The following is a 12,132-nucleotide window of genomic DNA, read 5'->3' as shown; positions in this document are numbered from 1 at the left end:
GAATAAAGGGATGGCCTCGCGCTCACTGCTACGCTGTATACATTTTTGAAAACCGCTTAAAAAGCATGCAAAGTGATTGAATAATAAGAACTGAGGCTTCCTAAATGTGGTCTATTGCCCGCGATTTGCATTGCAGTTGAAGAAATCAGCACCGTTTTGAAGTATGCGAAGGTAGAATGAAGATGACGCATGCAGACTTGCTGCAATTTCTGAGTCCCTGGGATGATGGAACGTGCGTATCACTTCCGGGGAACTAACTCCCGATCAACGAAACAGCAAAATTTTGGTCCCTTGAGTTTCGTTTAAGAGAGGTTTCACTGTATTTATAATTTCGGATCCAGATCCGATGTCTTCCGTGACTTAGGATCTGAGGTATCCGATCCGACCATCCCTAATAAAAGTATATCCTATACGTAATCCTATATAAGATCGGGACGAGAATATTTCTCTCTCATTCTCTTGAAATACTCTCACTAGGAGAAGTGAAATACACCAAAGGATGAAGTTCCCCATAAAAAAATATATTTGACTCAGCCAGGATTCGAACCCGGATCTCCCGAATGCCGGTCAGGCATGTTTACCAGTTCCACCACTAAGCCATTTTCTCAGAGCGAACTTCGTGACGGGTTTTACCGAACAAGATGTTGACGTCATAAGTCTACACTGTGGCACATGTGGTGCCGCAGACCTGCGACAAAATAACCTTCTGTCAGGCACAATTGATCTGACAGGCAGAGCACGAGTTTTATTTTATTTCACCGCGACACTATGCAGCATAGGCCCTTGACGCTTACAGTAGCTTTAAGTTCTGACACGCTTAAATTTAGCCTTTTACTTTTCACATTTATGCAGACAGATCAGTGGCGGATTATTCAGCATAAATAAGCAAAATAAAGACATAATAAAGCAAAATGAAAGCATTATTAGATAAATAAGATAGCAAAATAAAAAAACACTAATGTTATAGAATTCAAATACACCAAAGGATGAAGTTCCCCTTGAAAAAATATTTGACTTAGCCGGGATATGAACCCAGATCACCAGATTGGCAGTCAGGCGTGTTAACCAGTTCCACCACCAAGCCATTTTCTCAGAGTGAACTTCGGGATGGGTTTTACCGAACAAGATGTTGACGTCACAAGTCCAGGCTGTGGCGCTTGTGGCGAGGGTCGTGCTTACTAAGCCACTGTTTGGGGTGAAAAAAACCCTTATTTTGCCGCTGGTCTGCGACAACGAACAACCCTTTGGTGTATTTAACTTTGCACCCGTGCGCGTGACTGCGTACAAAGTCACTTGTTCCTGCAGTGCTTTGAAGGAGGAGTGAAAATCAAATCTCCGAGTCCAAAATACCAACTTTATGCGATAGGTTCTACAGGCAAGGACCGGCAGAATCAGGAACCGGAAGAGGCCCATCTCTAGTTTTAATACACATGAAATTCTTTATGAAATAGTATTATTATTATTATTATTTTATTTGCCCAGCGATCTAGTGCATTAAATAATGTCCCAGATATAAGGCAAGTCAAGTCATACAATACATACATACATATAGATACCAACATAACAAATGTAGTGATCCGGAAATGGAAGATTTCCATTTCCAAAATATACATAAATATGTCGTTGTGAGACGCCTCAGAATAGCCAGCTATGACAAACTATGCACCTTGGGATTTGCACCTTTTCACTTTCTAGAACGCCTAACCTCCCTCTTCCCCTAACGCTTGGACGAAAACATCCTGGTTCCACTTCCCTATATAATGGCACGGTGTAGATGCAATAGGGTGGTTTCCTATTATTTTTTTACTGCCTAAATCGAAAGATTATTACTCGTGGAGTACGTATTTCACGCTTTTAGATTTTTAAATGACGATACCTATTTTTCGTGATTAAATGAAAAGTGAAAATTTTCAAGCGCGCAAAAACACGACGCGTAAGTAGGAAAGTCCGTGCGACGCATTTCTGGTTCCCCCTCTCTCCTTGTGAAGTGACCTTGATCGAGGCTCTGAGCGCTGATAGGACGCAGGATGCTAGCGGATAGCTGAGTACCTTGCTGAATGGTAGCGCGTGGCTTAAAAAAGGTTTATTAATACCTTATCAAACGAAGAAAACTTTCCGACCTTAGCCAGTTTTAATAGGTGATTATTAAGACATGTTTCCCTGAGCTCTGTGCCTCATGCATGCATTGGTAACCTCAGACGATGTATAACTCCTATCCTCTCGTGTAGAAACTAGGTCCCTGTGACGTCACGCGGAGTGGAATCGCATGGGCGCCAATCTGGCCTTTTTCAAATGAGGATAAAATTGACCCTTGCCATTCGTCTAAACCGGTATTTCTAAAACCAAATAATTTGTATATTATGTATACACTAATGGTGGGTAACGAATTGCAATCAATGCCTTTCGTTTTCTTCGATGAAGGAAACTACCCTATTGTCACTCGGGCACTCAGGGACTCACGCACTCAGTAACTCTACTCAGTCACTGGTCTGTCAGCTATGTAGCCGTCAGTTGGAGTCGAAGCGCCGTAGGGCCCGTGCGACCTAAGCACTACGCTATCCACCCGTGCCATCACCAGCAGCTCCTCTCCTTCCCGAGACATTGGTAATATTCTAAATTTTGGCTATTCTAGACGCACAAATTCATTATTACTTTATGTATATTCATTGAATTGATTGGAAAACTGGGATTTTAAAAGGAAATAAACTTTGGGTTAAAAACTTCTAATACTTGTGTGTGATTATTCGCTTCCCGACACCAAGGGCAGGAACCCGCACCCTTACACAAACAGTATGTTACCCTATACACATACAGTAAAACCCCTCTTTTACACTTTTGAGGGGGACAGGGAAAAAAAGTGTAAATCGCGGGAAAGTGTAAAATCGAGGTTAGGCACAATTTAATGAAAAATAACTCCTTTAAATATAGTTAAATGTTCTATTTTTCACATGGATCGTGTTCTAAGTGAATAGTAAGTATAAAACCTTTAGTTATGATAACAAAAAATTCTTTACTAGTACTGAACTCTCAGTGAGGTAGACCATACAAAACATCAGTCTTCTGAAAGAGATCCTTTAACACAGATAATTGCTGATAAATAAGTAAAATGGATAAACATATTCCATTAACTCCATAAAATTTAAAAAATCTTTTAAAGTAAAAATATTTTAATCTTTGGACAAACTAAAAAAATATTTGACTTAAAATCCATTTAACATTTAATTAAAAACAATATGTATCAACCTAAACTCTCATGAAGTCTTCTTAAAATTGAAAGCAAATAATTTTATATCGCCGAATTTAAATTAAATATTCTGGGATGAATTCAGTGATGAAAAAAGAAGCACCATTGCAATATGTTCTTTTAATTAGCCTTCTTCTGGAAATATTCCATTATCTTTGTTTGATTGGTCATTTTATTTGTGCAAATTATTTATACTCTTTTTCTATGATGTCCAACAGCTCTAATTCTCTCTCATTTCCTGCAACAGTTGGTAAATTTAGCCTTGGTGCACTGACAGCAGATATAGCATTGATAGCGCTTTCTTTTGGCATTTCTGTATCATCATCATCCTCCTCACTTGTCTTGATATTTTTAAAACATTTGGGATTTTTGGATTTTCCAATGACAAATGGCCTTAACTTTTCACTACCAATAGCACCATACAATACTGTTAAACGCACTTTGCTATGCTTCCCACCATGGCAAGATTCACCTCCAAACTCTTGAAGTCTTATGGGGAAGTGTATTGAAAATAAGGCCCGTCTCATCTAAATTGAAAATGTCTTTTGGAGCATACCCTTCTATATATGCTCACTTAAACAATGTTCCTTCCACTGTGCCACTGTTTGGCGAACAACACTATTGGACTCACCACAAATTGTTTTGTATACAACATTATGCCTAGTCTTAAACCTGCTTAACCATCCGTTTGAAGCCTCGAAGTCTTCAATTCCCAGCCTCATTGCCACATGTTGCGCTTTTTCCTTCAAAATAACTCCACTTATGGGTATGTTCGAGGACCTGGTGCACTGAAACCATTCTTTTAAAATTTCTTCTATAGTCTATCATATTTCGAGTACTTAACATATTTTCGCCTCTTTGCAATAGGTCCGCAATCCACTGCACTGGTTTCTATGTTTTTGCGAGTTTTAATAACAGTGTTTAATGTGGACACTGGAATCCAAAGTTCTTTGGCAAGGGAAACGCGTGAACCTATACATGCGAGTCAACTCTTCCCAACATTTTTATTTTATCTTCTATTGAAAAGTTTTTCCTCTCTCATTTCTAGGCCATTCAGTATTTGATTCGCGTTTATTGACGCTGTCACAAAAAAAGCAGGGAAAAGGAGATTACGATTAAAATGACTTCAAAAATAAACGAAGAACTTGGTAATTATGTACGCGAAGGAGAACGCCCATTGCGTGGATCATCACGAGAACGACTACGAGTATAAACATAGCGTCTATATTTGTAACTACGATGCTTACAAGCGAAGTGGAAAACCTACAATTTGCCTACAATACTCGAAAAGAAATTGAAACTTCGCAAACAACCTGTCTCAGGAAATCCCGCGATCCCCGCGATAGTGGGTGCTTTCCATTCAGGCGACTCTCGTGTTAACTCTAGTCAACTCCTAGCCAGCCACCACCAGCCACGAATGGAAAGCACCGTATACGCAGTGGTTGATGCGCGTAGAACACGAGTTTAGAAAACCGGGAAATTTATCCAAAGAGAACGATGTAAGTGATTCAGAGTGAAGATCTGGAATGTTTTTTGTTTATATTATTGACCAATGTTGGATTATGGTCATTGGTCATTTGGATTGTTCTCTTGACCGTTTTACGGTGAAAATAATGATGCACTGTACGCAAATAATTCGACTTAGTTATAGGCATGGCAGGTATATTTAAAAATAATATCACTCAAAATCACAAGATTTTAAAATAACAATAAGAATCATCTCAGAATTGTATAATAACTACTGCAAATTTAACAAAAATGCATTATTACATTTATATATAACCTATTTATTTAAAACGTCATACCTTGAACATATCGCACACTTGCCAATAACTAATTTAAAAAATGTTTCAACTCCACTTCCAATGCAGGTGAAAGGCGCCAAAACAACTATGCATGCGCAATTCCTCCGTCCGCTGTCTCAAACTCAGCTTTTCGTCAGAGTCGGTGTGAGTCCGCCTGTGTCGGCAACTCCAACGAATGGAAAGCAAAAAACACGACTTGTGTCGACGCAAGTCAACTTGCGTCGACGAATGGAAAGCACCCAGTGATCAGAAACAGATGAAGAAGGAATTATTGTAGCGTATTAATGATAGTGGCGCTGGTGACAGGTATGCCGAAAAGGCAAGGAGGTTGTAAATACAACTTCCTTTCCTATATTTTGCAACCTTCTCGCAAAAAGGTTATCCCTGCCCCCGATCTCTAAAACTCTTTCTTGTTTATTACGGTGCGCTATCCGCCATGTTCCCTTTGGCGGCCTGGCGTAAATAGCGGGTCATTTAAAATTTCGTCAGCGTAAATGCGGGGAAGACTTAACATTGTAGAGATACTTAAATCATCGGGACTCGACGAAAATGTCGCAAATTGAGGGAAAACGTAAATTGCGGGGGCGTAAAAGCGAGGTTCTACTGTATTTACATTTAAGTGTTCAAGAGCATCATCGCAGTTTTAATACACATTTTTTTTATTTTTTACAATGGGAATGCCAAACTATGGAACTGAGCTGCCTTAGTAAGTAACACGTAGAACTGAGTTTGCTGCTGCTGCTGTACAGTGAGTCCTCGTTCTATGTCACCCCATTTAACGTCATTTCGCGATAACGTCATTAAATTTTGAGACTTTAATTCTTTTATCGCACCTTTGCTTCGTGATAACATCAAGGCTTTTAAATTTCGCGCGAGAAAAAAATGCGAAGTGGCGGGCATTGCAGGTTGTTCGTTTCGTGGGCGGTAATACAGTCAGTCTAAACGAAGTGTAAAACGGTGTATTTATTGATAATTGCGATTATGGTTTTAGCAAATTTTTTGCTAAATGAATTCTTTGGTAGGTGCGCAAGGTTTTACTTGACATTATGGTTTTCAGGAACCTAAAAAGTGATTTCAAGGAATTTTTCCGTGTAGAACTCGGAGTTTTTGTCGTCACTTTTTTTGCCGTGTTCACAATAATTTTGGTTCCTGTAACTGTGACGATGTTTCAGCGATGATGATGCCCAGGCGACGCTCGCCCGGGCGACCACCATAGCGAAGCTGAAAAGCAAATGCGGGAAGATACAAAAATGGAGAAGGATTTACGTCACTGCTGCTATTGTCGTCAATGAAGACAGGAACTCGTATTTATGCCATAGTTTGGCATTCCCATCGTAAAAAATACCCCAGATATGATACGCTAAAATTTTTTCGCGTAGGAGTTGTGAGGTCTAGGAGCCGATATTCACTTTTTACATTGTTTCTTACGGGATATTATGTTTCGATTAACGTCATTTTGTTTATCGTCACATTTTTCAGGAACAGTAAGTGACGTTAAACGATGACTCACTGTACGTGATATACTCATTCATGCAATATAGTAGCATGCAATGGAACAGTTCTGTAATCTGACGGATTGAACGGCATACCTGGGCAGCATGATCGTCCTCGGGAGATGGTTTCCTCTTGCCCCCAACCAGCTTCCAGTCGAGGTCTGGCACAATGGCTCCTGTACCCTCAGGATCCACATCTTCACTTCGGGAAGCAGTTGAAACCTGGGGCTGTAAGAGAATCCACAATCAATATTATTAACCCTTAGGCCCAGGTCACACGGAGCGACTATTTTGTAACCACAGTTGGGAATCAGCTCGTCTGTTACTAGCTGCATGAGGGAAAGGCTCCACAAAACGAGAATAATCAGCAGTCAAAGAAACAATTGTCACAAAATTACGAGTCATGTTCTATCAAAATGTATTCCAAGTAGAAATATTCAAAATCAAAATTATTACAGAACACAACGATGATAACTAATAATCTCTTAAGAAACATTAACAATACAGTAGATTCCGTTTAATGGGTCCACCGGTTACCGTATAAGCTTGTGTAAGAGGCGCACCCCTATTTTGAGCATCGGAGCTATGAAGAAAAAAAATTTGCAGCATTTTTTTAATACTATCGCGCGGTGTTGTAGACGTACACCTGGAATTTCGACAGTTATCGAACTTTCCTCTTTCAATATTAATTGAAAGAGGAAATTTTGATAATTGCGGCATAAGAGGGAGTAGAAAGAGTTCCGATCCTCTCTTCGCATAGCCGTTGCTCTACGATGCTTTTCCTATTCATGAAGAATTATGTTTAAATGCTCTCGCAGGAGTACTGCGATAGAATTGCAGCCGTGGAAAATTTTAAGGCAAAACACGACAGGCACATAGCATGAACCTTCCCAAGAGCTTGGACAACAATCGGGGCAATCTCAGCGCCGTAGGATAATAACCACGTCGTAGATTTAACGGAACCACACTCGGCCCTCCATCAGCCAATGCCTCTGCCATTTTTTTTCCTTTCCGAGACCCCACAGGAAAATAGGAAAACATCAAGTTACACGGGAACAATCGAAACGTGTTTCATCCCTACCCCGTCTCACCAACTGACCTTGATCGATCCCCAGTTTATGGAGGCCAAATGCTAGGTGAGTCATCTACTGAGCCCGAAGATATCTCGATAGCTTTCAATAATTGTATGACACGCACGAGGTTCAAAAAAAGAAAGAGATCTAATAACGCGACGCATATCTGACAGAATTTAAGTTTTTTAAGCTCTAATTTGTTTGACACAAAGATTTATAGTTACAATAAGGCTACTAATATTCAAAATAGTCGAAACAGGACAATTTCGGAAGAAACAAGCGTAGCATAAGCGCATTCAAACAAGACGAGACGGACTGGAAACTTTGGGCAATGCAAACTGCGTATATCACATTGCTTCGCCTTCGCCCCTTCGCATTGAAGGCAACGACGTCACATGCAAGATCGGACGTGTTCTTCCCGTGCTCCTTCGCTCATAGCCTCGTAGCTTGAAATACGGAGGGGAGGGAGCGCGCTCCTTCCCCTCCGTATTTCGTTGCTTGCTTCGAAGACGGAGGGATCGCGCTCCTTCCCCTGGACCTCTCCTTCACCGCTCTTCACTTGTAAGCATTTCTGATTTCTTCCATCCACAATTTAGTCCAACAATGAACACACTCGTTTGAATTTTTTAAAGCGCAGGTTTTGACACCAATATAATTTTCAATTTGCAATAATCCTCATATTAGCGTCTGAAGATGATTTTTGGAAAATCAGGTCCTCAGCGTAATGGAAATCACTCGGCAAGACAGATATTGACTATTGACCAGGCATGTCATCCAAAAATACGCATTTCTCTACGTTTGATAACCGATTACTATATGCAGTATAAATGCCGCGAGATGCCCACTCATGGCAGTAAATTTAGAGCCCCCTCCGGAGCGAAAAACCCCCGCGCGATCTTTTCCATGTTCACCTCTGGGGTACCGACGTGACGGCGCGATGCTTACAAGAAAAGCGAACAGTAGCATTTTAAAAATACGTCACTAAGGGAGAAACTCCCCTGCCTGCCGCTTGTTTTTGACCTAGGATTACAGATGACTGACTCACTCTGAAAACCAAGGCCACTCAGTTCCCCTTAGACTTGCGACCGGTCAAGGGGAGGGGGGAAGATAAGAAGTTTGTGTAAGAGGCGCACCCTCATTTTCGGCTGCAATTTCTGGGAAAAAAGGTGCGCCTCTTACACGCCCTTATACGGTACTTGGGGCAGATCTTGAAGAACAGAATCCAATAGAGGAATATACCAGAGTATTCTCCGCTTAATTGGGACAGCATGTCGCTTTATTGGGCCATGAGTCGGCGACATAGACTCTATACTAGGGACGAGATTAAAATTTTTTTTTCAGAATAATATATTTTTTTTTTCCTCCTTTGATTTACTATTATTTTTCCCAAATATTCCTATTCTTGCCCTATTTTGAAAGCTCTTGTTGTTATACTATCCGCAAGAGGATAGGACTTTTCTTTAATAGGACTTAGTAAAAGACATTCATTCAGCGTCGCCCGAGGCTGTGAAAAATATTTTTAACTAAATTGTTGTAATTCTTAAAAATCATAATAAATTAACTAAACTTGATGATTTATTAATCGAATTAATAGTTTAATAAACTTATGTTGCATTATAAACATTCTTTAATCGTCTTTCCATCATTTCTACGTTTGTTTATGCCCATATACAGGATAGTTCGCCTAATTGGGGCAGCCGCTTAATTGAGGCAGAGTGCACAAGTCCCAATATGTCCCAATTAACCGGAATCTACTGTACTTTGACAATCTAAGTACAAAGCTGTGTTTGCCTGCCAGAACCAAAAATGATTCTTAAGGAATCACTCCATTAGTTGGCGGAAGTGCACTCCAAGACCACCGAAGAGCAAGAGAGCTGGCTGAGCCCCAAACAGTGGATGAGTGTGGGGAGGGAATTTTGCAAAGGAGTGAAAGAATGAAAAAAGAAAAGAGAGAGAGAATCTCGCACGAGTTTTCCGGGATGTAACTACTGCTGGATGCAGATCCGTGATCACTGAGCGCCATTGCACGCCACGCTGCTCGGAAATAGGAACAAGGAACTCCCGTGAAGGCAACGGGCATGAAATCATGCCATCAAGCAACTGCGGTTGTAGGAAACCACGCCTTATGGATTATTGTCTATGCAGGCAAGTGCCCGACTCTGACTCGTGCTATCTCTACTCCCACTTCCCTCGCTGCCTTCACTTCTACCATTCCCTTTCTCTCCAGTTTGACCTTGACTCGTTGTGGCTTGAACATGCATAATTGCGACGAAATCCCCAGGGCCCCTGGGCCGTATTCAACCGCATGCGAGGCCACGGCAATCACTGCGAATTCGCAGCATGAAATATGCAATTAAAGAACGTAATTAACATTTTCCTACTTCACGATTGGTTAAACACTGAAGAATCTTTAAAAATTAATCAACAGTTTTTTTCCTGCCACTTATCGTCATCAGCAATGCCAGAGCAGACCTCCAACTAGACTTGCAACATTCTTTGTATGCAAGCAAATAAAACATTTCCATTTTATGAAGGGAATTCTAACCGAAATAATAAATCCGATTTATCGGCATTAAAATGTAAATATCCCGGTGCTTTTGCATCATTTTTTTTAATATCGCGATTTCATTAACATATCGTGCATAAATGTTCACGATGAACATTTCATGCACGGATAAGCTGCAAAACGGATAAACCTCAGCCCGATAATCGGGAGTCCGCTGTACTTATATTATAAATGGTATTTCGTGATTTTCAAGAACTCACCATGTTAGCTGCCTGATGCACCACTTGGTGTACAAGTGGTACTCTGTCTGACACCATTGGCGCGTTGGACGCTCCCTGTTTAGGCATACGCAGCACCTGGGACAGAATGCCTCCTGGGACTTCCGCAACATTGTGCACTGGGGTGAGGACGGTGGTCTGCCCAGGACCAGCTGTCACGCGCAACTGGAAAGCAGGAGACAGCGCACAGTTGGAGCATAAGTCCGAACATGGGAAAAACAAATTCCAATCAAAGTTGATAGGAAATGTGTCTCTGAAAATGGTTTTCTGATAGCCTTAGGCCTAGTTTACACAGTCACTTTGTAGACTGAATATGGTGGTTTCCTATTATTTTTTATTGCCTAAATCGAAAGATTATTATTCCTGGAGTATGCATTTCATGCTTTTAGATTTTCAAATGACGATACCTATTCTTCACGATTAAATGAAAAGTGAAAATTTTCAAGCGTGCGAAAACGCGACAGCTGAGTATGAATACTGGGAAAACCCTGTGTGACATCATTCTTGTTCCCACTGTTGCCGTGTGAGGTGACCTTAGGGCGAGGGTATGTGCACTGCTGCGATGCAGGATGCTAGCAGGTAGCAGAGTACCCTGCTAGCAGGTAGAGCTTGGCTTAAATAAGGATTATTAATATCCTATCAAACAAAGGAAACTTAGCGACCTTACGCAGTTTTAAAAGGTGATTATTAAGACATGTTTCCCTGAGCTCTGTGCCTCATGCATGCATTGGTAATCTCATACGATGTAAAACTCCTATCTACTCGTATAGAAACTATGTCCCTGTGACGTCACGTGGAGTGGCATCGCGTGGGCGCCAATCTGGCCTTTTTCAAATGTGATTAAAATTAACCATTAACATTCGTCTAAATTGGAATTTCCAAAAGAGAATAATTTGCTTATTATGAACACAGTAATGTTAATTATTTTTTTACATAATAGGGTGGTTTCCTATTATTTTTTTATTGCTTTAATCGAAAGATTATTACTAGAGATGTGCGAATAGTATCCGCGAATACTCGAATACCTCGAATATTAGAAAGTATTCGATATTCGAGGTTTCGAATAGTTATGCGAAAAGTACCGCCTCGAATACCTCGAATACTTTGAATTTCGCGTCATACACTGTCGCACGCACGTCGTTGGTAGTTTACTCGGAAAAATGTAGAGAACTCTAGTTATTTAGTGCTCGCAGCGCCACTTTACTCAAGTTGACGAATTACATCAAATTCGTGGATTTTAGCGGTGAAAAGAGTTCGACGAGGGGAACCAAAAATGGTCGGGTGAAAAAATGCGAAAATCCCCGATTCCCCCCACCAGGAGAACCTCAGTACCGTGGGATAGCAACCTCAGGGCATTTCCCACGATCCGCTATCCCCCTCCATTCAGCACTCGCCTCACCCACTCTGACGCTTTCCTCTTCTCCAAAATCAAACAAAAGGTCCCAGCTCGCGCAGGGATTGCATTACGGAGACCCCTGCTTCGAAAAAAATATCGAGTTACGAGAACAATAAAAACGTGTTTCACGCCCTCCCCCCTTTTCTCACCCACTGACCTTTTTCTGGCTACCTGCTTCGAAGTTCCCCATTTCTGGAGGTCAACTGCTGTGTGAGTACCGTGGGATACTTACATTAGCGCATTTCCCAAGATCCGGTATCCCTCTCCATTCAGCACTAGACCTCTTTCCTCTTCTTCGAAATAAAAAAAGGTCACAGCTCGCGCAGGGATCATATTA

General features: G+C 41.1%; 1 protein-coding gene and 1 non-coding gene across 5 annotated transcripts in view; both read right to left on the bottom strand.

The window, feature by feature from the left end:
• The window catches only part of LOC124172657, a 115,993-nt gene that overhangs the window by 43,748 nt on the left and 60,113 nt on the right, over positions 1-12,132 (bottom strand). For all 4 annotated transcript variants that reach the window (XM_046552107.1, XM_046552110.1, XM_046552108.1 and 1 more), the window contains 2 exons: positions 10,382-10,564; positions 6,639-6,770 (listed from right to left, as the gene is read on the bottom strand). In XM_046552107.1, coding sequence (XP_046408063.1) covers positions 6,639-6,770; positions 10,382-10,564 — 315 coding nt within the window. The remainder of the gene's footprint in view (positions 1-6,638; positions 6,771-10,381; positions 10,565-12,132) is intronic.
• On the bottom strand, positions 1,012-1,084 carry Trnag-gcc. Its single transcript has one exon. It is a non-coding gene; the product is annotated as a tRNA-Gly (tRNA).

The sequence above is a fragment of the Ischnura elegans genome (assembly GCF_921293095.1).
Source record: "Ischnura elegans chromosome 13 unlocalized genomic scaffold, ioIscEleg1.1 SUPER_13_unloc_2, whole genome shotgun sequence".
Taxonomy (NCBI): domain Eukaryota; kingdom Metazoa; phylum Arthropoda; class Insecta; order Odonata; family Coenagrionidae; genus Ischnura; species Ischnura elegans.
Note: the sequence above shows the minus strand (reverse complement) of the source record. Positions and strands in the feature narration are given on the sequence as shown.